At 44.5% G+C, this 23,225-nt stretch overlaps 1 protein-coding gene across 1 annotated transcript in view; it reads right to left on the bottom strand.

Annotated features, from left to right (window-relative positions):
* Positions 1–20,577, bottom strand: part of LOC139022775 (latent-transforming growth factor beta-binding protein 2-like) — a 44,507-nt gene extending 23,930 nt beyond the window's left edge. Inside the window, exons 1-3 of the mRNA XM_070433956.1 lie at positions 19,998–20,577; positions 16,319–16,389; positions 8,296–8,599 (exon numbers count right to left, since the gene is read on the bottom strand). Of these exons, the coding sequence (XP_070290057.1) occupies positions 8,296–8,599; positions 16,319–16,389; positions 19,998–20,293 (671 nt within the window). The 5' untranslated portion in view covers positions 20,294–20,577. The remainder of the gene's footprint in view (positions 1–8,295; positions 8,600–16,318; positions 16,390–19,997) is intronic.
* Between the last annotated feature and the right edge of the window lie 2,648 nt (positions 20,578–23,225).

Below are 23,225 nucleotides of genomic sequence, written 5' to 3'. Positions count from 1 at the left end.
TCAGACTGNACAGGAGACAAAACAGACAGTCAACAGACTGGGCCTCCTTCAGACTGGACAGGAGACAAAACAGACAGTCAACAGACTGGGCCTCCTTCAGACTGGACAGGAGACAGAACAGACAGTCAGCAGACTGGGCCTACTTCAGTTTATCAGCTTGATGGGGCAGACACACTGACTAGGCCGAGGACTGACATCCCGGGATTTTCGGTATTACCGGTTTAGTACACAAAGTGGTTATACATTGTAGGACAATAGTCAAGACATCACAACTATGAAATAACACAAAGGAATCATGTAAACTCAGCAAAAAAAGAAACGTCCTCTCACTGTCAACTGCATTTATTTTCAGCAAACTTAACATGTGTAAATATTTGTATGAACAACTGAGACAAACTGAACAAGTTCCACAGACATGTGACTAACAGAAATGGAAGATCTGTGAAGTTAATTTGATTTTTACAAATTATCTTTGAAAGACAAGGTCCTGAAAAAGGGATGTTTCTTTTTTGCTGAGTTTAGTAACCTAAAAAGTGATAAACCAAATCAAAATATATTTTATACATGAGATTCTTCAAAGCAGCCACCCTTTGCCTTGATGACAGCTTTGCACACTCTTGGCATTCTCTCAACCAGCTTCTCCTGGAATGCTTTTCCAACAGTCTTGAAAGAGTTCCAAAATATGCTGAGCACTTGTTGGCTGCTTTTCCCTTACTCTGCGGTACAACTCATCCCAAACCATCTCAATTGGGTTGAGGTTGGGTGATTGTGGAGGCCAGGTCATCTGAAGCAGCACTCCATCACTCTCCATCAAATAGCCCTTACACAGCCTGGAGGTGTGTTGGGTCATTGTCCTGTGATCGGCATATCGCTGCAGAACGCCGTGGTAGCCATGCTGGTTAAGTGTGTCTTGAATTCTAAATAAATCACTGACAGTGTCACCAGCAAATCACCCTCCCACCATCACACCTCCATGCTTCCGGTGGGAACTACACATGCGGAGATCATCCGTTCACCTACTCTGTGTCTCACAGAGGACTCAGCAGACCAAAGGACATATTTCCACCGGCCTAATGTCCATTGCTCGTGTTTCTTGGCCCAAGCAAGGTCTGATTCACGCAGTCTCCTCTGAACAGTTGATGTTGAGATGTGTTACTTGAACTCTGTGAAGCATTTATTTGGGCTTAAATTACAGAGACTGGTAGTAACTCTAATGAACTTATCCTCTGCAGCAGAGGTAATTCTGGGTCTTCCTTTCCTGTGGCGGTCCTCATGAGAGCCAGTTTCATCATAGCGCTTGATGGTTTTTGCGACTGCACTTGAAGAAACTTTCAAAGTTCTTGAAATGTTCCAGATTGACTCACCTTCATGTCTTAAAGTCATGGTGGACTGTCATTTCTCTTTGCTTATTTGAGCTGTTCTTGCCATAATATGGACTAGGTCTTTAACCAAATAGGGCTATCTTCTGTATACCACCCCTACCATGTCACAACACAACTGATTGGTTCAAACGCATTAAGGAAAGATAGAAATTACACAAATTAACTTTTAACAAGACACACCTGTTAATTGAAATGCATTCCATGTGACTACCTCATGAAGCTGGTTGAGAGAATGCCAAGAGTGTGCAAAGCTGTCAAGGCAAAGCTGCTACTTTGAAGAATCTCAAATATAAAATACATTTTGATTTGTTTAACACTTTTTTGGTTACTACATGATTCCATGTGTTATTTCATAGTTTTGATGTCGTCACTATTAATACACATTGTAGAAAAAAGTAAAAATAAAGAAAAACTCTGGAATAAGTAGGTTTGTCCAAACGTTCGACTGGTACTGAATATAGAAAGTAGCTACCAAATGTCATTTTTGGTGAGTTTGGTAATTTATAAGCAAATGTGAACGAGAGACATTGTGCTAATGAACAAGGTTTTGATGAATGCTTGTCTGAAGGAACAACACTGGAGCAGCATGTGTACAAACTGCGTCTGTGTGGAGTATGGAGTCGGTAGGTGTCATGGATTCCCCCAGGACTGCTGCTCATTCCGTTCACCAGCTTCGGAGGTCTACGTCACCGGCCTTCTAAGCGTCACTGAACTGGATTCATTACCACCAACCCCAGACTGTCATGTCTCATTACACACATCTGGTTCCTATTTACCCTGATTAGTATGTGTATATACAGTTGAAGTCAGAAGTTAACATACACCTAGGTTGGAGTCATTAAAACTAGTTTTTCAACCACTCCACAAATTTCTTGTTATCAAACTATAGTTTTGGCAAGTCGGTTAGGACATCTACTTTGTGCATGACACAAGTCATTTTTCCAACAAATGTTTACAGAGATTATTTCACTGTATCACAATTCCAGTGGGTCAGAAGTTTACATACACTACGTTGACTGTGCCTTTAAACAGCTTTGGAAAATTCCAGAAAATTATGTCATGGCTTTAGAAGCTTCTGGTAGGCTAATTGACATAATTTGAGTCAATTGGAGGTGTACCTGTGGATGTATTTCAAGGCCTACCTTCAAACTCAGTGCCTCTTTGCTTGACATGGGAAAATCAAAAGAAATCAGCCAAGACTTCAGATTATTATTTTTTTTTATTTTTTTTAGACATCCACAAGTCTGGTTCATCCTTGGGAGCAATTTTCAAATAGCTGAATGTACCACGTTCATCTGTACAAATAATAGTACGCAAGTATAAACACCATGGGACCACGCAGCAGTCATACCGCTCAGGAAGGAGACCTAGAGATGTATGTACTTTGGTGCGAAAAGTGCAAATCAATCCCAGAACAACAGCAAAGGACCTTGTGAAGATGCTGGAGGAAACAGGTACAAAAGTATCTATATCCACAGTAAAACAAGTCCTATACTGACATAACCTGAAAGGCCACTCATTATGGAAAAAGCCACTGCTCCAAAACCACCATAAAAAAGCCAGACTACGGTTTGCAACTGCACATGGGGACAAAGATCGTACTTTTTGGGAAAATGTTCTCTGGTCTGATGAAAAAAAAAATAGAACTGTTTGGCCATAATAACCATCGTTATGTTGAGGAAAAAGGGGGAGACTTGTAAGCCGAAGAACACCGTCCCAACCGTGAAGAACGGGGGTGGCAGCATCATGATGTGGGGGTGCTTTGCTGCAGGAGGGACAGGTGCACTTCACAAGATAGATGGCATCATGAGAAGCAAAATGATGTGGATATATTGAAGCAACATCTCAAGACATCAGTCAGGAAGTTAAAGCTTGGTCGCAAATGGGTCTTCCAAATGGACAATGACCCCAAGCATACTTCCAAAGTTGTGGTAAAATGGCTTAAGGACAACAAAGTCAAGGTATTGGAGTGGCCATCACAAAGCCCTGACCTCAATCCTATAGAACATTTGTGGGCAGAACTGAAGAAGCGTGTGCGAGCAAGAAGGCCTACAAACCTGACTCAGTTACACCAGCTCTGTCAGGAGGAGTGGGCCAAAATTCACCCAACGTATTGTGGGAAGCTTGTGGAAGGCTACCCGGAAACATTTGACCTAAGTTAAACAATTTAAAGGCAATGCTACCAAATACTAACTGAGTGTATGGAAACTTCTGACTCACTGGGAATGTAATGAAATAAATAAAAGCTGAAATAAATCATTCTCTCTACTGTTATTCTGACAGTTCACACTCTTAAAAGAAAGTGGTGATCCTAACTGACCTAAGACAGAGCATTTTTACTAGGATTAAATGTCAGGAATTGTAAAAAAACTGAGTTTAAATGTATTTGGCTAAGGTGTAACTTCCGTCTTCAACTGTATATACACACGCACACGTTTGTTTTGGGATTCGTCCCCGTCATTTTTATGATGTACGCTATTTTGGGTAGTGAAATAAAAGCCCCTATTTTTGTATTCCTGCGCCTGTCTTCTATCATTACACAACGTGACAGTAGGGCAACGACCTGCCTGCTCTGCTCAGAGAAGATGGGGGACGAGAAGGAGAGGAGAAAAAAAAAGGAAGGAAATCTAGGAAATCAAAATAGCCATGGCAGCTGTACAGATAACTCATCCAAAGAGCTTTGACTTCTCAAACACGGCAGAAAGCTAACACTATATGATGCCCCGTCTCCTTATTAATTCAGCCACTTACTTAGCTAACTAGCAAGTTAAACCAGATAGACAGCTGGCTCAACTGTTCTGGGGAACTACGGTCAGCCTCAATGTAAAATAATGTGACAGGTGAAATGAAGAACACAATCTGCTTTACCTCCTAACGTATTGCACAAGTTGACTGCAGGTATTTACTTAAAAAGTAGATACAAATATGACAATTCATTGAAAAACTTCAAAAAGAAAAAAAAGTCACAGGATGGGAAAACCATCCCGTGGCTATTTCCAAATACCCCGGTATACAATATATGGTATACGGCCCAAGACTACTCTCTACCATCTCAAGTGCTGACCCTTGAAAAACCATTTTTTTCCCGTAAAATTAATAACAGCACTGAAGCCTTGATTTAATCCTAGTACCCAAATTAGTTTGACAAACTCCAGTGAACCAATAGATTATACATGTCCCTTGTGGAAATACAAATAAAAAACTAAGTGAATCACTAACATGCTGAACAAACCACTTGCGTTGCATGTGGGAGTGTTGCAAAATCAATTTACACATACATCTTATTCAATTATTTCCTTCAAACTGCTTGCGGGCGTCTGCGTAGCCATTGCGCTAAAATGGAATTTGAATGTTTCATGTGTGTTTTGACCTGTCCCCAAATTAATATAGTTCGTTCACAGTTGGTTTTGGTATTTTAACCTGCGTGTCATGAACCTCTCTGGTGAAGATAGACAAAATCAACTGTGCACGAAAGGAGCCAGTTTGGTCAGCCATGTAAGAATCTCTCGTAGTAGAGACACTTGAACGTTGAAGTAGGAAATGTTTTGGTGATAGCATCATTTCGATATTCCCCAGCTGAACATGTAGCCCTGACCTGCACTTGACCGACCATAACTTGTGTGGGGGGAAACAGATCTTGAAACAAACATCCAACATCAAACAGCTGCAGCGGAGGTGCATAGTGGGAGTAGGGATAAAGCCAGTGTTCTTCATTACAGTGAGGAGTGTGGTGAATGAAAACCAAACAAATGGTAGGCCAGTTCATTCAAGCCTGGGAAATCATAATTGGGGTGACAGACCTCAGTCTGTTACAGGCTCCACCATACCAAGTTAATACATTCTCCTCCCATGTTTACTTAATAAGGATATCCACCAAATCCCTATGTTTTGATGCGATCACTGTTTACTTAACACACCACTCATGTCTTGTGCAATGCCGTCCCCAGGTTACAGCATTTTTTTTTTTTTTGACGGCTCGCGGTTCGGCATTATTTCAGATGCCTATATCATTCTGTGGAATTCTGAGACTAGCACAGCACTGCATGGGCCTGTTAGGAGTATTCACCTACACTACATGATGCATTTACCTTCTTATGGATACCTGTTGAGTACCATGGACCTGGTGAATCAGTGACCCAAGATATTTACTTAGTTACAGTTTAGCATTTAGCATCGTTGAGTGAAAAACAATGAGAATAGTTGGAGTAGGACCCCTTTAAGAGTGTTCCAAAAACGTGCCTAAATCAACTCAGAGTAACTTGAAACCAAGTTGGAGCAACGTGCCACCATAAGAGGTTTAAAAGCTTTGGACAGTGAATTTGTTTACTTAAAAACATTATGAAACTATTTGGACACGTCGCTAAAATTCAATCTAATAACCTGATCCAAGGGTGTTGTTGCTGGGCAGAATCATTAAGAGACAAGGGAATAGAGATAAGGAGAAGTCAAACTATGCAGAGGCACTGGGGTCATACTCTAAGAAGAAATAGGGCTTATGTCTAACTGTCTCGGGACCAGACTAAACCTAGACGAGTGTGTGCGTGTCCGTGTGTGATGACAGGGAGCCGGCCTGGTGGTCTGAGGCATTTAACTTGACTTAGACTGAACAGCAAACAGAGCAGAGATAGATGGTCAATGGACAGTGGTTGTACCTATTCCATCAATCTGACCTACAGCAGCACAGTCTAGCAGAGTACATGTGATCCTATAGAATGGCCATAGTAATGCATACATACTGTACATTATTAGACTACTTTGGTTCACAGTAAACACAAACGTGCTCCCATTCCATGGTTTGAGTCAAAGCAGTGTACTAATTCCTCCACATGGTCTGCGTCCCAAAATGGCTCCCTATGTAGTGCACTACTTTTGACCAGGGGCCATAGGGCTGTGGTCAAAGGTAGTGCGCTACACAGGGAATAGGGTGCCATTTGGGACACAACCATAGAGAAGTGATTCGTTTAAATCCAACATACTGTGGTGTTGAAGCCTGCAGAGATCAAACTGTTTACATGGATGAGGAAGCAGGGTTAGTGAAATGTGAACTCAGGAATGAGACGAGGAGCAGAGCCAAAGACGAGAGAAAACTCTCTGTCCTTTCCAAGACTCATTAAATCACTCCTGGACTTAACTTCTCCACTGTGTGTTTTTTTCCTCTCTAGAAGACATGGTTTTATTGTACACAGACACAATGTTCAAATCAAACAACGCTCCCTTAAATCTTTTGAAAGATTGCTTTGTTTGTAGTGATGCATGTGACATAGGGCGGTGATGCTCTAGCTTTGGTTTACCACAACAATAGAAGACACAAAATCAAGTAGTAGTCACAAAGACATTTATTATGTTGTAAATGTCAACAGACTTCATATAAAAATGTTGTTTAAAAAAATTTATATGTTGAGGCCACTGCAACAACATACAATTTCACTATCAACAGAAACGATTACGGTGATTCGGTCCAAATTCCCACAGAGCTGGACGCCTCAGGCCTCCAGTGGATATCTCTTTTGCAGACAGTGTTTTTGCTGCTTTTGTGAATGAGTAGCAGTGGCTGCTGGGGGTTGTAAAGGGAAACTCTGTTTTCTTCATTAGTCCTCATTGGAGACGTAGCCTGTACGCAGCTAGGGGAAATGTTCCTCAACTATAGGAAACAGCTAGACTGTAAGTGACTGGCTTCAGTACAGTAAGTGCTAATGCTATAAAGTTCCCCCTAGCACTACATGTCTTGCAGGATATGCTGAATCACTACACGAGGCAGTATGGTGTATACATTAAATAACTAATATTGCAGTATGGTATACATTAAATAACATGGACATTTTTGTATTTTTAACCAATTTCAACAACGCTACAAGACGACTTGAAGAGAATAACATTAACTATTGCAGACTTTCTTAGACTACCCAAAGGGGGCATATTTTTATGAGCATGGTCCCAGGAAAACAGAATGTCTTATTTGGGTCCCAGGCTGAAAAAGGTGAAGAACCCTTGAACTATTATATGAATGATGAACATTAAAGTTTCCAACAGCAGTCATCCGCCAACAACTTTCACATTTTGGCAAAAGACTTACGGAGACTAAAAGCTTTCTTTTTCATTTCAGAGCATAAATATGTATTATTTTCACAGGCAATCCTCTTGCATGACTTCAAGGGCTGTTTGGTCCCTTTACATGACTCACTCTGACCATTGTCTGCATAATTAACGGTTTTGAAAATAAAATCCTTGGACCCCTTGTAAAAACCACATCTCTTTACTATGAACAAGAACGCACGCACATACACACACTGGCTCCATTTGCAGTACAGTATTAGATCCACTATTATTTACAGTAGAGTTTATTTGGAGAACAGTTCCACCTGCTGACTATCCTAGGTAACTTCACTCCACAGTCAATTTTAATAGAAGCTTTCTTTCACATTCCACAAACTTAAGGGTTACCTCTATCAGTTGAGGCCGCAAAATATTGTCACCACTGGATGAAGTTTTTAAAATGAGTTTACTAAAGGTTCAGTTAGCTGTCAAATTAAATATTGATGTTAAATAAAATATGATCTGGTCTAGAGCACAAAACAATAAGTCTTCATCTTTTTGCCAACTTCTATTTTATACTGTACTCTATCTTTACCCCTAGGCTGGCACTGAGCCAACCCTTTCTACCATTTGGCAAGGTGCCCTGACCCCAACACCTGCACTGCATCAGCTGGACCAAACTAAGCGCTACAGACACTGACTCTGCACCTGTGGCCCACATGCTGGGCTAACCCAGGCCTCTGACTGGAGACTGGCACATCAAAGCCAGCAAACTGAGAGGAGGAAGAGGAAATGGAGGAGTAGAGAAGGGACTAAATGGCACAAGCTGGTGATGCAGTAAATCAAGGCAGTGCACAGTAAACAGAAGTCAAAAACTCACGTAAGAGGTTTCCAGCGCACAGTGCTGACTGGTGTCCCCTCTGTCCTCCATGCAGCTGTGGTCTCAGTGGGCACTGGGGTGGTGGTGGGGATGACGGTGGTTGGTGAGAGGGTGGTGGTTGGTGAAAGGGTGGTGGTGGTGCTGACCATGGGGCTGGTGGGGCGCAGGAAGGCCCAGGGTAGGCCTACGAGGCCGTAGGTCATGCTTGCAAACTCACAGCGGGCCCCGTAGAAGCCCGTTCGGCATTCACAGATGTTGGGCTGCCTGCACACGGCTCTGTTGTGGCAACGTGGAAGGCATCTTGCTTCAAGTAGGGGGAGAGAGAGGAGGAGAAGGTTCATAAAACCAAAACAGTGGACTGTGGTTGAGAGGGCTAAGATGCTAGAGCAGAAACTCAACCGTAAGAGGATAACTGCTTCGACCACTTTGTGCGGCACATTTTACTATCTCAATAAAAACTCAGTAGGACAAACAGCTTAATGTGCATTGCAACTTAACAAGAAAAACAGCCAATGGTGGAACGGTCAAGATTTCACTCCCCTGAAATGAACTAAGGAATGAAAAGAGGACAGGAGGGAGAGAGCCATGGTCCTGGATACAGGGAGGGGGTATTCATGCATACACGATGCAGGCCCCCACCCCCGGTCCCAGGCTCTTGGTTTCTCCCATCATCCCTGGCTGGGCGTCATTGTGCCCGGGTCGAACCCCCTGGAGGGCTCCAGTAATGGCCCATTGGCCACAGACAACAACAGCATATCTCAAACCCAGCAGCTTACCACAAATCTCCTGGCTGCCTCCATGAATATCAACAGCGATGGGCACCGCTTACTGACATTGTTTCAGGGGTTGTGCACGGAAACCCTTTTTATCCATGGCTATTTCGCACGAAGGCTAGCGCAATGTGACCAAACAGAAGTGAGACTCAAAGTGCACAGTGGACTGAATCTAACGAAAGGCTCTATTCAATCAGATTGGCTTTATCCGACATCCGCATAGCGGCTGTTTTGGTGGTGCTGGACGTGGAACTGCGTAAGGGCTGCCAAATGCACGAGCGGCATTATACATAATGCGGACATTGTCATTGGCTGCACTGAGTCGCAGCACAATTTTTTTTCAATTGCTAACAAGCATCGGTCAATACTGAAGCCACTTTTTCAAAACTCTTCACACTGTCTGCATTACCAACATGCATCTTGGCCAAACAGTTCATCTCACCTCCAAAACTCACTCAGACCACCAAAACACCTCATACATGTCTCAAATTAAGCTCATTCGACCATAACACTGGCGACAATTCTCACTCAGAAAGTGTACATTGTCACTCATAACACACTGACCTAAAAAACACTAACAGGGAGCATTACACAAATGATGAACTTTTCTCTTTGAATGATTTTTCACATAAATCAGTATTTCAATATAGAATAAGAATAACACCTTTTCACTTTATTGACTGTACTAAAATATATGTAACAAGAATTAATTAAAAAATGCAGCAATTTGCTGCAATATATCTTTGCATGTAGTAAGTAAATTACTTTTTTTTAAATAAAAAGTTGAAACAAAAAACAAATTCCTGAAATTCCAGGGCTGCAATAATAATTACAACAACAAAAACATCAACAACATGTATAGTATAATCACTAATACTGTAGAGTACTGTGAGGGTTCTAGTTCTCATCAACATGTATAGTATAATCACTCATACTGTACAGTACTGTGAGGTGTTTCTAGTTCTCATCAACATGTGTAGTATAATCACTAATACTAGAGTACTGTGAGGGTTCTAGTTCTCATCAACATGTGTGTAGTATAATCACTAATACTGTAGAGTACTGTGAGGGTTCTAGTTCTCATCAACATGTGTAGTTATAAAATCACTCATACTGTAGAGTACTGTGAGGGTTCTAGTTCTCATCAACATGTATAGTATAATCACTCATACTGTAGAGTACTGTGAGGGTTCTAGTTCTCATCAACATGTATAGTATAATCACTCATACTGTACAGTACTGTGAGGGTTCTAGTTCTCCCTCCTCCATTTGGCCACAAGTTCTCATCAACATCACATCGTATGTCTTTCTGACGATGCATCTTGGAAAGTATCTTCTGGAATGTCTAATCCAACCCTGCCACTCTTCTTTCCCCACCAACCGGTCTTCCTTGATCCATGTTTCCAAACTAAATCATTCCGAAGCCGTCCTCTTTTGTCTGTTTGGTAACGAGACTAAAAACAGGACACTTGGGTCGGCTTTCAGCTGAAATTGCAATCAGCTGTGTTTGGAATGATTAAATATTCTGCTGAAATGTTCTATATGTTTCAATCTGGTTACTGCAGAAATGCACGACATTTGCCATCATTCTGTTTTGAATGTGTTTTTAACAGTTTTGGAAACAGTGCGTTAGCATTTGRAAACGTGCTGCAAATATATAGTTTTGCAGGTGGTGGAGTATGAATGAGAACAGAGTTCATGGATTTTGGAGAAAGTGGTCATTGAATGCATTTTGTGTGAAAGCAATGAGAAATGATTCACAGTTTGGTCCACATACACTTCTGTTTTTCTGACTATGTGAAGAGTTTTGACAATGTGACTTCAGTTTTGACCAATACATGTTAGCAATTGAAAAAAAACGAAGAGAAATCCCATGCAGCACTGCTTACAAATGTGAACACTGGAATGTGAGATGTAATCTACACCTCGATTAGGATTATAGAAATCCTCATTATTTTGTTTAATGATTTTCAATTTGAGGGTGATATTTCGATATAGCCTACACTTTCTCATTCTGAACTTCTAACACGAGAGGGACAGGTGTGGTTTCATGACAAAGATCAGAAGAGCAGCTGCTCACCGATTCGACAGCTCCAACGCAGTTCCACCGCCAACACCAAAACATCGGCTTTGTGGGTGTCGGCTATTGCCGGTTAACGCTTGATCTGATTGAATCTAGGCCTAAATCTGCTTCCACTTCAGAGTTTCCTTTTCAGTGTGGCTTTTATATTTTATCAATAAACCTTAGAGGGGGAAAGGAAGTATGGGTGTATATTCGTGTGTGTGCATGCCTGCGTGTGTGCCTCTGTGCGTGCATGCATGAATGTGTGAGTGTGAGTTTCACAGTGAGTTTGTGCTTCCTGACAATGTGCAGAGCCGTGCTATGCAGGAATGCTGAGCCAGGTTGTTTTGACATGACACTGCCCCTTTAAATCATCTGGGTCAAGGGGTTGGATCAAGTAAAGGTGTCCAATCCCTGTAAACAAGGTTTATGGAGGTGTGGATTATAATGATTACACCACAGAGATGTGTTGGGAGACAGATATGAATAGGAGCTCTTCCTTTCTTCAAAGGTCCTGACCTCTTATCTGTGTACAGCATGGTGTGTAGACAAAGTAGATCCCGCATTCATAAAGTGCCTCAGAGTTACATTGCTGATCTAGAATCAGGTATGCCTTTCAGATCATAATTAATATGATTATATGGGCGGGGGGGGGTCTGATCCTAGATTATCACTTCTACTCTGAGACGCTTTAAGAATATGGGCCCAGGCCTGTCAAGGGTTTAGCAAAAGGCCTGCTGGTCCAGGGTCAAGTCTAAGTTAGGCCATCATCACAGACCACTATGGCTGTGTTTGCACAGTCAGCCCAATTCTGATCTTTTTCCCACTAATTGATCTTTTCACATCATATCTTTTTCAGAGCTTATCTGATCGGTCAAAAGACCAATTAGTGAAAAAAGGTCAGAATTGGGATGCCTGTGTAAACGCAGCCTAAGACAGACTCTTCAAGACCAGAGGTGCTCAACACTATCAACACATGACATATTCACTTTCATAACATATCGATACCGGACGCTTTTTGCTACACACTGCAAGTCTGAAGGTGTCCTATCGTAATTTAATCAATCTGTTGTTGCAGAGAATTTTCCTGCGCAGCAGGAAATGCAAATTGTAGTGTGGTCGAGGTTTAAAAAGGTCAAATTAAGATAGTGTTACGGCTGTCGTCTTCCTCCTCTTCCTCGGACGAGGAGAGGAGAGAAGGATCGGTGGACCAAACAATACGCAGCGAGGTAATTAGACATAAATGATATTTATTGAAACACGAAGACGAAATACGAAAACACTTGGAAATTACAAAATAACAAACACGACGTAGACAGACCTGAACATGGAACTTACATAACTACACGCAGAACTCACGAACAGAACAGACTACATCAAACGAACAACAGCCAAGACAGTCCCGTGTGGTGCACATACATAGACACGAAAGACACAGGAGACAATCACCCACAAACAAACAGTGAGAACAACCTACCTTAATATGACTCTCAATTAGAGGAAAACGCAAAACACCTGCCTCTAATTAAGAGCCATACCAGGCAACCCAAAACCAACATAGAAACAGCAAACATAGACTGCCCACCCAAAACTCACGCCCTGACCATCACACACATACAAAACAACAGAAAACAGGTCAGGAACGTGACAGAACCCCCCTCAAGGTGCGAACGCCGGGCGCACCAGCACAAAGTCCAGGGGAGGTCTGGGTGGGCATCTGACCACGGTGGTGGCTCAGGCTCCGGACGCTGTCCCCACACCACCATAGTCACTCCCCGCTTCTGTATCCCCCTCCCAATGACCACCCTCAACTAAACCACCTAAATGAAGGGCAGCACCGGGATAAGGGCCAGCACCGGGATAAGGGGCAGCACCGGGATAAGGGCAGCACCGGAATAAGGGGCAGCACGGGCTGAGGGACGGCAGCTCCAGGCTGAGGGACTCTGGCAGGTCCTGGCTGAGGGACTCTGGCAGGTCCTGGCTGAGGGACTCTGGCAGTCCTGGCTGAGGGACTCTGGCAGGTCCTGGCTGAGGACTCTGGCAGGTCCTGGCTGAGGGACTCTGGCAGGTCCTGGCTGAGGAATTCTGGCAGGTCCGGCTGAGGGACTCTGGCAGAGTCCTGGCTGAGGGACTCTGGCAGGTCCTGGCTGAACGGCTCTGGCAGGTCCTGGCTGGACGGCTCTGGCAGGTCCTGGCTGGACGGCTCTGGCAGGTCCTGGCTGGACGGCTCTGGCAGGTCCTGGCTGGACGGCTCTGGCAGGTCCTGGCTGGACGGCTCTGGCTGGTCCTGGCTGGACGGCTCTGGCTGATCCGGTCTGGCGGAAGGCTCTGGCTGATCCGGTCTGGCGGAAGGCTCTGGCTGATCCGGTCTGGCGGAAGGCTCTGGCTGATCCGGTCTGGCGGAAGGCTCTGGCTGCTCGGTCTGGCGAAGTCTGGCTGATCCGGTCTGGCGGAAGGCTCTGGCTGATCCGGTCTGGCGGAAGGCTCTGGCTGATCCGGTCTGGCGGAAGGCCTGGCTGATCCGTCTGGCGGAAGGCTCTGTAGGCTCTTGGCAGACGGGCGGCTTTGCAGGCTCATGGCAGACGGGCAGCTTTGCAGGCTCATGGCAGACGGGCAGTTCAGGCACCGTTGGGCAGACGGGCAGTTCAGGCGCCGCTGGGCAGACGGGCAGTTCAGGCGCCGCTGGGCAGACGGGCAGTTCAGCGCCGCTGGGCAGACGGGCTCAGACGGCGCTGGGCAGACAGATGGCTCAGACGGCGCTGGGCAGACAGGCAGTGCAGAAGGCGTTGGGCAGACGGCCGACTCTGCCCTGCTGAGGCGCACAGTAGGCCTGGTGCGTGGTATAGGCACTGGCTGCGCTGGAGAGGAGGAAAGCTCTGACAGCGCTGGACAGGTGGGAGCAGCTGGAGAGAGAACCCGGAGAGACAGCCTGGTGCGGGGGGCTGCCACCGGTGGACTGGTACTTGGAGGTGGCACCGGGTATACCGGACCGTGAAGGAGGACACGTGCTTTGAGCACCGAGCCTGCCCAACCTTACCAGGTTGAATGGTGCCCGTAGCCCTGCCAGTGCGGCGAGGTGGAATAGCCCGCACTGGGCTATGCTGGCGAACCGGGGACACCATTCGTAAGGCTGGTGCCATGTATGCCGGCCCGAGGAGACGTACTGGAGACCAGATATGTTGGGCGGCTTCATGACATCTGGCTCGATGCCCAACCTAGCCCTCCCAGTGCGGGCAAGGTGGAATAGCCCGCACTGGGCTAAGCACGCGTACTGGGGACACCGTGCGCTTTACCGCATAACACGGTGTCTGACCAGTACGACGCTCTCTCACTCCACGGTAAGCACGGGAGTTGGCTCAGGTATCCTACCCGGCTTTGCCACACTCCTCGTGTGCCCCCCCCCCAAGAAATTTTTGGTCTGACTCTCGGGCTCCCAACCGCGTCGCCGCGCTGCCTCCTCATACCAGCGCTCCTGGGCTGTGGCTGCCTCCTTCTCCTCCCGAGAGCGGCGATTCTCTCCCACCTTAGCCAGGGTCCTTCTCCGTTGAATACTTGCTCCCAAGACCATAAATCCTGCTTCGTGCGCGTCGTTTGCTGTCCATTAACCCGCTGCTTGATCTGGGTTTGTGGGGTGATTCTGTTACGGCTGTCGTCTTCCTCCTCTTCCTCGGACGAGGAGAGGAGAGAAGGATCGGTGGACCAATACGCAGCGAGGTAATTAGACATAAATGATATTTATTGAAACACGAAGACGAAATACGAAAACACTTGGAAATTACAAAATAACAAACACGACGTAGACAAGACCTGAACATGGAACTTACATAACTACACGCAGAACTCACGAACAGGAACAGACTACATCAAACGAACGAACAGCCAAGACAGTCCCGTGTGGTGCACATACACAGACACGAAAGACACAGGAGACAATCACCCACAAACAAACAGTGAGAACAACCTACCTTAATATGACTCTCAATTAGAGGAAAACGCAAAACACCTGCCTCTAATTAAGAGCCATACCAGGCAACCCAAAACCAACATAGAAACAGCAAACATAGACTGCCCACCCAAAACTCACGCCCTGACCATCACACACATACAAAACAACAGAAAACAGGTCAGGAACGTGACAGATAGTATATCTGTAAACTGTGTAGGTCTTGACCGGAATTCACATTTGCCATCCACACCCCCATCATAATCAGAAAATGATGATACAATGAAATCATACATGCTCCAGATGTCTGACTGAGTGAAATGGGAGGAAACACAGGTTGGACTGGGTTCTGCTGATGTTGGATGTGACATTACAACTTCCAGCTGGGTGGAGAGAACATTCCATTGTCCTATAGAGCCTGATTGATGCTCGCTCACTCCTTATTAAACCAACTATTGACAGCTTGCCATCTATATACAGTACAGTACTGGGAATAGATCAATCACAAGTACCATGATAGAGACTTTTGTGATCAGGGGTGTCATGTACTCCAACAATCTGAGGGGGCATAAAGTATGTGAAGATGGCTGGGGGGTGGTCCAGAGGGGGACTAGGCCTGAAACAGTTTTTTCCTGAAATCTAGAGCCATAATCATTACGTTCTATGTAAAAACAAATATGTATTTTTTCTGCATACCTAAGCATACCTCTTGAGCTGTCTGTATCCTCCTGACTGGTGTTTTTGTTTTTAAAGAAACTAGTATACTTCTCTGCTAAAATCTGGGTCTACCAACCTTGCCAGCAGGCATGCCAGCTAAGTTAGTTATAGACAAGCTAGCTACTCTAACTTGATTGATAGCCTGAAATGGCTTCTTGGTAGCTAGTTATGAGGTTGGGAACCTATCTGGGCTAGCTTAACCCAACTTCATAAAATTGTTGGTGGTTAGTAGTATTAGAGTTATTATATATATTTTGTTAACAGGACAAATCTGAGGGGGCACGTGCCCTTGTGTCCCCTATGGGCAAGACAACTCTGGTTGTCGTGGTGATATAAGGAGAGCCATCCCTACTGTATAAGGCGGCTCCTTGCAAAAAAAAGATTTATGCATGATATTCCATGATTACCGTAGTATGACGAGATCTTTATATAATATTTCCCCAACAATGTGGAACAACATTACACGTTATGAAAGGGCTGGCAATCCTGCTATGCTTGGAGAAAGGTCAGTGGACATGAGAAACTTACGTTTAGTGCATTTCTGAGTCTTGGGTGAAACGGTCCATCCGTGGCAGCACCTGTTTCCACATACGTTAGTCCTGCAGAGAGCAAGGGAGACAGACAGACAGACAGACAGACATCATATTAAAGATATCAGAGTTTATAGGATCAGATCACTGCAGCAGTCAGGTGCGGATTGTGACCAGATATCGGCCCTGGCATTTCTAACACACCGGACCATTTTTTCCCTCGAGGCCGGCACAACAGCCCATTTGTTCCTCGAGGCCAACATTATTAGCCAGATAACCATCATTTTGTGCAAAAAAATCCAAGTTAGACAGGCCCACAAAGCTAAAAATAGACCAGCCCTTCTGGCATTTGCACGAAATCCCAATGGCAAGTCCGCCCCTGGCAGCAGTTATCACAGTACATAGTTTAGGCTGTCATAAGTGAAGGTTAAGCTTAAAGACAGGAACCCCACACACAAAAATCACAGACACGACTGCTTTATAACACAATTCAAGGTCATGAATACAAAATAAATCACTAAATTTGATCACAAAAGGATCTAAACACGGTCCTATTTTCACAACTTCCTGGATATTCATAAAAAACTACTTGGGGCCCCCAGAAATGTACTGTTGCTTCAGTGTGAAACAGTTAATACCTCCTTGTCTTTACACTTGCCTTTGGACGTAATAGATTCAGTTTGTTTAAAAGGGGAGCTATGAATATGAATGAGGGGCCATGGTGTGGTTGCCCGGGGTGAGAAGGGCCTCTGTCCATCCTGTGCACAATGCATGACAGATATTGTGTTCCCACACTGGTCTGGCCGTATCTGTCTGTCTCTGGGCCAGCCGCTTGCCCCCTCTGCTCCACAGATTGGGTAAACAAAACCGGATTAAGGGTCCTCTGCAGAGTCTCGTTTCTGGGGCACCCGCCTGTTTATCCAGGGGGCTTCTGGGGGAAGAGGCAATTAGCACGCCAACACAAGTCACGGTGACGACGCCCTCTTCAAAGTGACAGCTCAGCGTGACCCGCGCCACCGAGCTCCCCTTATGTGGGATTTGCTAATTAGTTACAGTTTTCTGGCTTTATTGTGTGTTTGCAAATAGTGGGCCAGGAGCCTCTTCCAAAAGGGTCTGACTGGGGGTCTGCAAAGTAGCAGAGGCAGGGCCCCTATTCAAACCCAGCGGTGAGCCTGTCTGGAGACTGAATGACCTTTGACCCCAGGCCAAGGTGGAGGCTAATTCAGCAGATGTCACTGCCAAAACAGACTGTCAGACCATTGATCCGCCGGAATTACAACTATATCGACGCTAAATTGCGGATCTTTCCGTTTGGACACAATCATGAAGACATTTTGTAAAGGATTTTTTAATTGTCCAGCAACATCCAATCGATCTCAACAAAAGATGTGCAAACTTCCTAACCAAACCCGAACCTAAACAGGACTGTGACAGGCATAGCATTGTTCTCTCTGACTGACAGTTCCCTTCAGTGCAGGTCTTGAGAACTGAACACCACCCGAGCTCCTCCAACTATGAAGACGGGTTTTAGATACCAGCTAGTGGATGTGTCAACATTTGCACATGGCCTCATTCAACAGAGAGGGCATGGGTCACATGACGGAGGTCCTATATGAGTAGGCACAGGGGAAGGGGTCAGCTGGCGATGGGATGAGTGCCGTTCATTCGGTGCGGTCAGCGCCTCCTCCTCCCTCCCGATCTGACAGCTGAATGCAGAAACCACTGAGACAAGGTGGAGGGGTTGCTTTCACCCCAAATAGGGAGTTGTCAGCAGCGGTGGTTGTGGAATGGAAAATTACTGGATGTTTTTTGTCTCTAGTCGAGTCTTAACGCGGTGCTGACACTGCTCTAATACAGTAGAATAATCCCCAGTCCCTGTGTTTACAGAACTAAGTGGGACCTGTCGTCTGGGTGGAGGAGCCACCCCATTAAGAGCCTGCATACTCACACTGCTCCCATCCACTGCCATAGGCTATCCATCTTTCTATCTTCAACCTTTTCTTCTGGTGACTGAGCACCGATTCTGAAGTGCCTGACTCTTAGACTTGGGCTTTCTATCCTCTCATCTTTGAGGACTTATTCTAAAAGGCTCAGACTGAATGCTGATTCTTTAGTTCTAGGGTCTCTCTGATCTAGAACAGGACCCATGTTCTGGAACACGAGAGACTCCAAGAGGAGCTTCTGCATTGCGGCATGTGTTGCGTTAGGGCCTATAGCCTGCCGTACAGTACAAGCACCTCATAATACCGCAATGTTTCAGAGGAGCTCTGTGGCTGTGAATAAAAAAGGCTCACACAAAGAGAGCCTTAGTTACAGTCACACACTATGGGCTCACTGCAGCTCCGCCAAGTCAATTCATGCTCTTGTTCTAGCAGAGTTCAGGGATTTGTCCCACTTCCCTCCACTTCACCCCCGTGAGAAGATCAATAATATATTTTACCCTCTTAAATGACGTGGGGTGCTAAAGATCCTCATCAAAGAGGCTTTGAAGCGATGCCAGTTTCTGGGGAAGGTCTGTCGCTCCGTTCAATCCCCTAAGCCTGGGTTGAACTGCTGAACCGCCACTCTGTGGCCAGCTAGCGTGACTAACCTGAACGCAAACTCCCCTCGTCCACCCTCCAGTGACTGTGAAAGTTCTCCCATTTACCCCCTCGGGCAAAGCCTGCACCCTCACCCCAGAGCCCCCTGAGCGGAACAACGAGTGTTTATTTTGGACATTCATTCAGGCTCCTTCTGTGCATTGGGGCTAAATAGAGCAGAGTGGGACTGTCATGGCACCCAAAGAGAAATGGCCTGTTGGTGATACTAGTACACACAACTAATTTACCTCAATTAGTGAAATGTTTTTTCACTGAATGAAAACATGAGTTGAGGCATCCAAATAACCCAAATAAGGCAGTCTGGAAAAGGGGAAGTAATGATTAATCCTATTAATTGCTTAGAGAGCTTGTATACTGTGTTACGCTCATGGTATTACCAGAAGTACTGTAATGTACTAATGCAATGGGATAATCAAAATTCCTACCCTAGCTTTAAGGATCAACATTTCCTCTGCAGGTCAGGGGAATACTTCACCGGATGATGTGTTGAGTCTCTAATCTGGCCATAGTTCAGAAAGTGGCAAACTCCATGAACTTTGCTGTGCATGAAGTGCCATTTCCCAGTCCGGTGTGATTTGACTTTGGGTCCATTTATCACTTGTTGTCATGCACTTTAATCAAAGGTGCAGTCAAGTCACATATATTTTACATCGACAAATCTTATGTCAAATATAATTATTTCTCACAATCCAAGAGGGACTTGTGCAAACATACATACCTGTGTACATTTCTAGGATGGAATGACATTGGATTGTGGTCTACCATTTTGATGGATAATTGAAACAGATAACTTGAAGTAGGCTACCCATCAGAAAGAAATGTACGTCAAAGCACAAGTCATTATTTTCTAGTAGCCTGACTTTCCAGATGACAATAATTGACAAGCCATTAGACAAAATAATAAACCACCAAATGTGTACCGTCTGTGTGTTTATGAAACTATCAAACGACAAAAGGACACTGAAACATGGTCTGATTCTCTATACTATAGGCTACGTTATGTGGGCTATTGTAAAACACCTGCTTTTGACTGTCGGGTTCCGGAGTTGTAAGCTACATTTATCACTGGCTACTCACCCATTTAACTGAAGTGTCACATTAGTTGCGTATTTCCAGTACTTCTTTCCATTAAAATGGTACTGTTTCTGTTTTAATTTGGGTTTTGAAGTCGTAGTCATTCTCCACTGAGTGTGATAAACTTGATAATTCACGGTCGCGTGGTGGTACCTGCCCGCCGTTCGCCTCTGCAGCCGCTGCATCTCGTGCCCTTTATGGGCTGAACGCCTCACTAGTGTCCCAGAAGATTTCGAAAATGTAAGAAATACAAGACATGTCACCCCAAGAAGGAAAAAGTTATATCTCCTGCTTGACATCTTTAGAGGTCTCTTCTGCGTTACAAATCGACCCTATAAATAATCCAAGAGCAACGGAATTACCAGGAAATTGTTCAAAGAAAAATACAATTTAGAAACTAAGAAATATAAAACATTTTATGCAATAGGTGAGCCAAAACAAAACAATCATATACAATTTGAGCACATGTCTTAGTTTTGCCTATTTTTGCAAATGCAGTTAATAGGATAGATCATTGACTTTTCAAATAGAAAATAAACTCGACTCTTCAGACTCCACTATTAGTTATTGCATTATTCGTAGCCTACCCCATTAGAAAATGGTAAAGTCGGTTTAAAGTTCGCCTTAAAAACTTTGAGCCAATGGGATAGGAGTTTTAAAATATAAGAACAGCACAGCCAATCAGATATGTGTAGGACCAGCGCATAGACATGGAAATAGAGGGGTGACCGCCACAGCCTACAATTTGCAAATGTGCAGAGGTGAAGGGTATTCAAAAAGCCACTAGATGGCAGCAATGGTACAGATATGCAAAGTAATTGTGGCAAAGGACAGTTTCTGATTGTATAATTTTTCATGCTTGATAAAGGTTCTGTTTCACCAGTAATGACAAGTGAGACAGTAATCTGAAATACTTGAGTAAGAAGATGACTGACATGTAAAGTGAATGAATCACCCGTCTTTGTTTTAGCCTAGTGTATGTTTTTGGCGGAGTCGATATATTGCATTTTGCATGATGCAAAACTTAGCGTCATGATGATGTGGCAAGTGACACTTCGCTTCTTGAAAATTCTACATCTTGAAAACTTGATTGCTGACATGCAAAACATATTGGGACTGTATGAACAGTGGACTAAATTCATTTTGAGTCGTTTTTTTCTTTAACGTGAAACTGGGATGTAAATTAACGCCTAGGTACCAGAGAAATTACAATGATAAATACATCTTGCAGGGGGATAATTGAATATAGGATAAATGCCCATGAAACTATTCAGCATGGGGACATTCACGTTGCGGAACAGTCAGAGACCGTCTCAACCCAGCCCTCAATCACATGGGCTCTCATAGTTTCCCTCTAGGTCTTGTTCAGATACTTCGACACTGGCTAAAAGTGTGAGTAAACATTTGAGGTATTGTAGAAAAGTCCAAATACACTGAGTGTATAAAACAGTAGGAACACCTGCTCTTTCCATGACAGAATGACCAGGTGACTCCAGATGAAAGCTATGATCCCTTATTGATGTCACTTGTTAAAATCCACTTCAATCAATGTAGAGGAAGGGGAGGAGACCGGTTAAAGAAGGATTTTTAAGCCTTGAGACAATTGAGACATGGATTGTGTATGTGTGCCATTCAGAGGTTGAATGGGCAAGACAAAACATTTAAGTGCCATTGAACGGGGTATGGTAGTAGATGCCAGGCGCACCGGTTTGAGTGTGTCAGAACTGCAATGCTGCTGGGTTTTTCACATTCAACAGTTTCCCGTGTGTATTAAGAACGGTCCACCACCCAAAGGACATCCAGTCAACTTATAATGTTTTTCAATTTTTTTAATTTTTTTATTAATGTTTTTTTGTAACCTTTATTTAATAACTAGGAAAGTCAGTTAAGAACAAATTCTTATTTACAATGACGGCCTACCCCGGCTAAATCCTAACCCAGACAACATTGAGCCAATTGTGCGCCGCCCTATGGCACTCCCAATCACAGCCGGTTGTGATACAGCCTGGAATCGAACCAGGGTCTGTAGTGACACCTCTAGCACTGAGATGCAGTGCCTTAGACCGCTGTGACACTCAGGAGTGGGAAGCATTGGAGTCAACATGGTTCAGCATCCCTATGGAACGCTTTCGACACCTTGTAGTCCAAGCCCCGTTGAATTGAGGCTGTTCTGAGGGCAAAAGGAGTGCAAATAAGGTGTTCCTAATGTTTTGTACACTCAGGTTAGATAGGGAGGGCCTCAGCCTGGCACACTATGGAGATAACGTTTTTGCAGCTTTAGAAACCTAAGACCCAGGCCTAAGTCTAAGCTTAGAGATATCCCAGTTCCCTTTTGATGTGACATGTGACTGACATTGGACTAAATTAGGAAATTAGAGAGGAAGAACTTCTAATCTCATGATTGCCACAATCCCATGCATGGTGTAGATAGCCCCCGTGGGGGTGGATTAGGGGTAGCTAGAGGAACTGAAGAGCTGTAACCACTGGTTAGAGAGAAGGGTCATTATCAAACCTTTAATGTAACTGATTATCTTAGACTCCAACTACAATCATCATCACCCAAACACCCCTTCCCCCATCTCTCGATATTAACCTGAGCAATCAAAGCTAGCTTCATTATCTTTGTCAGGGCTGTTTTATGCCTGGGAGATTCCCCGGCCTGCCAAGTGCTCTGCCTGTAAGACTCCACATTCCCTGGGGCCGTGGACATGCACTAATGAAGACAGTGGTGGAAATAGTGAATTACCCTGGGATATCCTACTGAATGTAACTTATATCGCTGCAGGCTCCATCTTTCAATGGCTAACAATCAGTGGAGCAAAGCAGGCCTTTGATCTGATTGATAAAATGGAGGCCAATGGGCCATATGATAGGATAGGCATCAGGACTAGCACTTCAGTGGCACATTGACATTTCTTTGTGTAATCATACCATTAAGTCAATTACATTCAGATTACGTTTCACTTCTCCCATGACTGAAGAAGGCCCCTGCAACAACGATATATTCTATTGGCCATCTTGGACCAATGAGATCTCTATGACTCCAGATCCAGCTAGCTGTATGAACTATGGTAAAGAGGGAGGGAGTGAGTTGAACCGCAAGCAAATGTACGTAGCATGGAGTTCCGTGAGTCTCTACGGTGTACACACACCCACTCCACTATTGGTATGCACAGAGGCATCTTTATTCTCTCTGTGTTCTGTTCCACATGAGTGCCTTACTTAGGTTAG

This window comes from Salvelinus sp. IW2-2015, linkage group LG22 (genome assembly GCF_002910315.2).
Source record: "Salvelinus sp. IW2-2015 linkage group LG22, ASM291031v2, whole genome shotgun sequence".
Lineage (NCBI taxonomy): Eukaryota > Metazoa > Chordata > Actinopteri > Salmoniformes > Salmonidae > Salvelinus > Salvelinus sp. IW2-2015.
The sequence above is the reverse complement of the archived record's forward strand: the minus strand, read 5'-3'. Positions and strand labels throughout refer to the sequence as shown.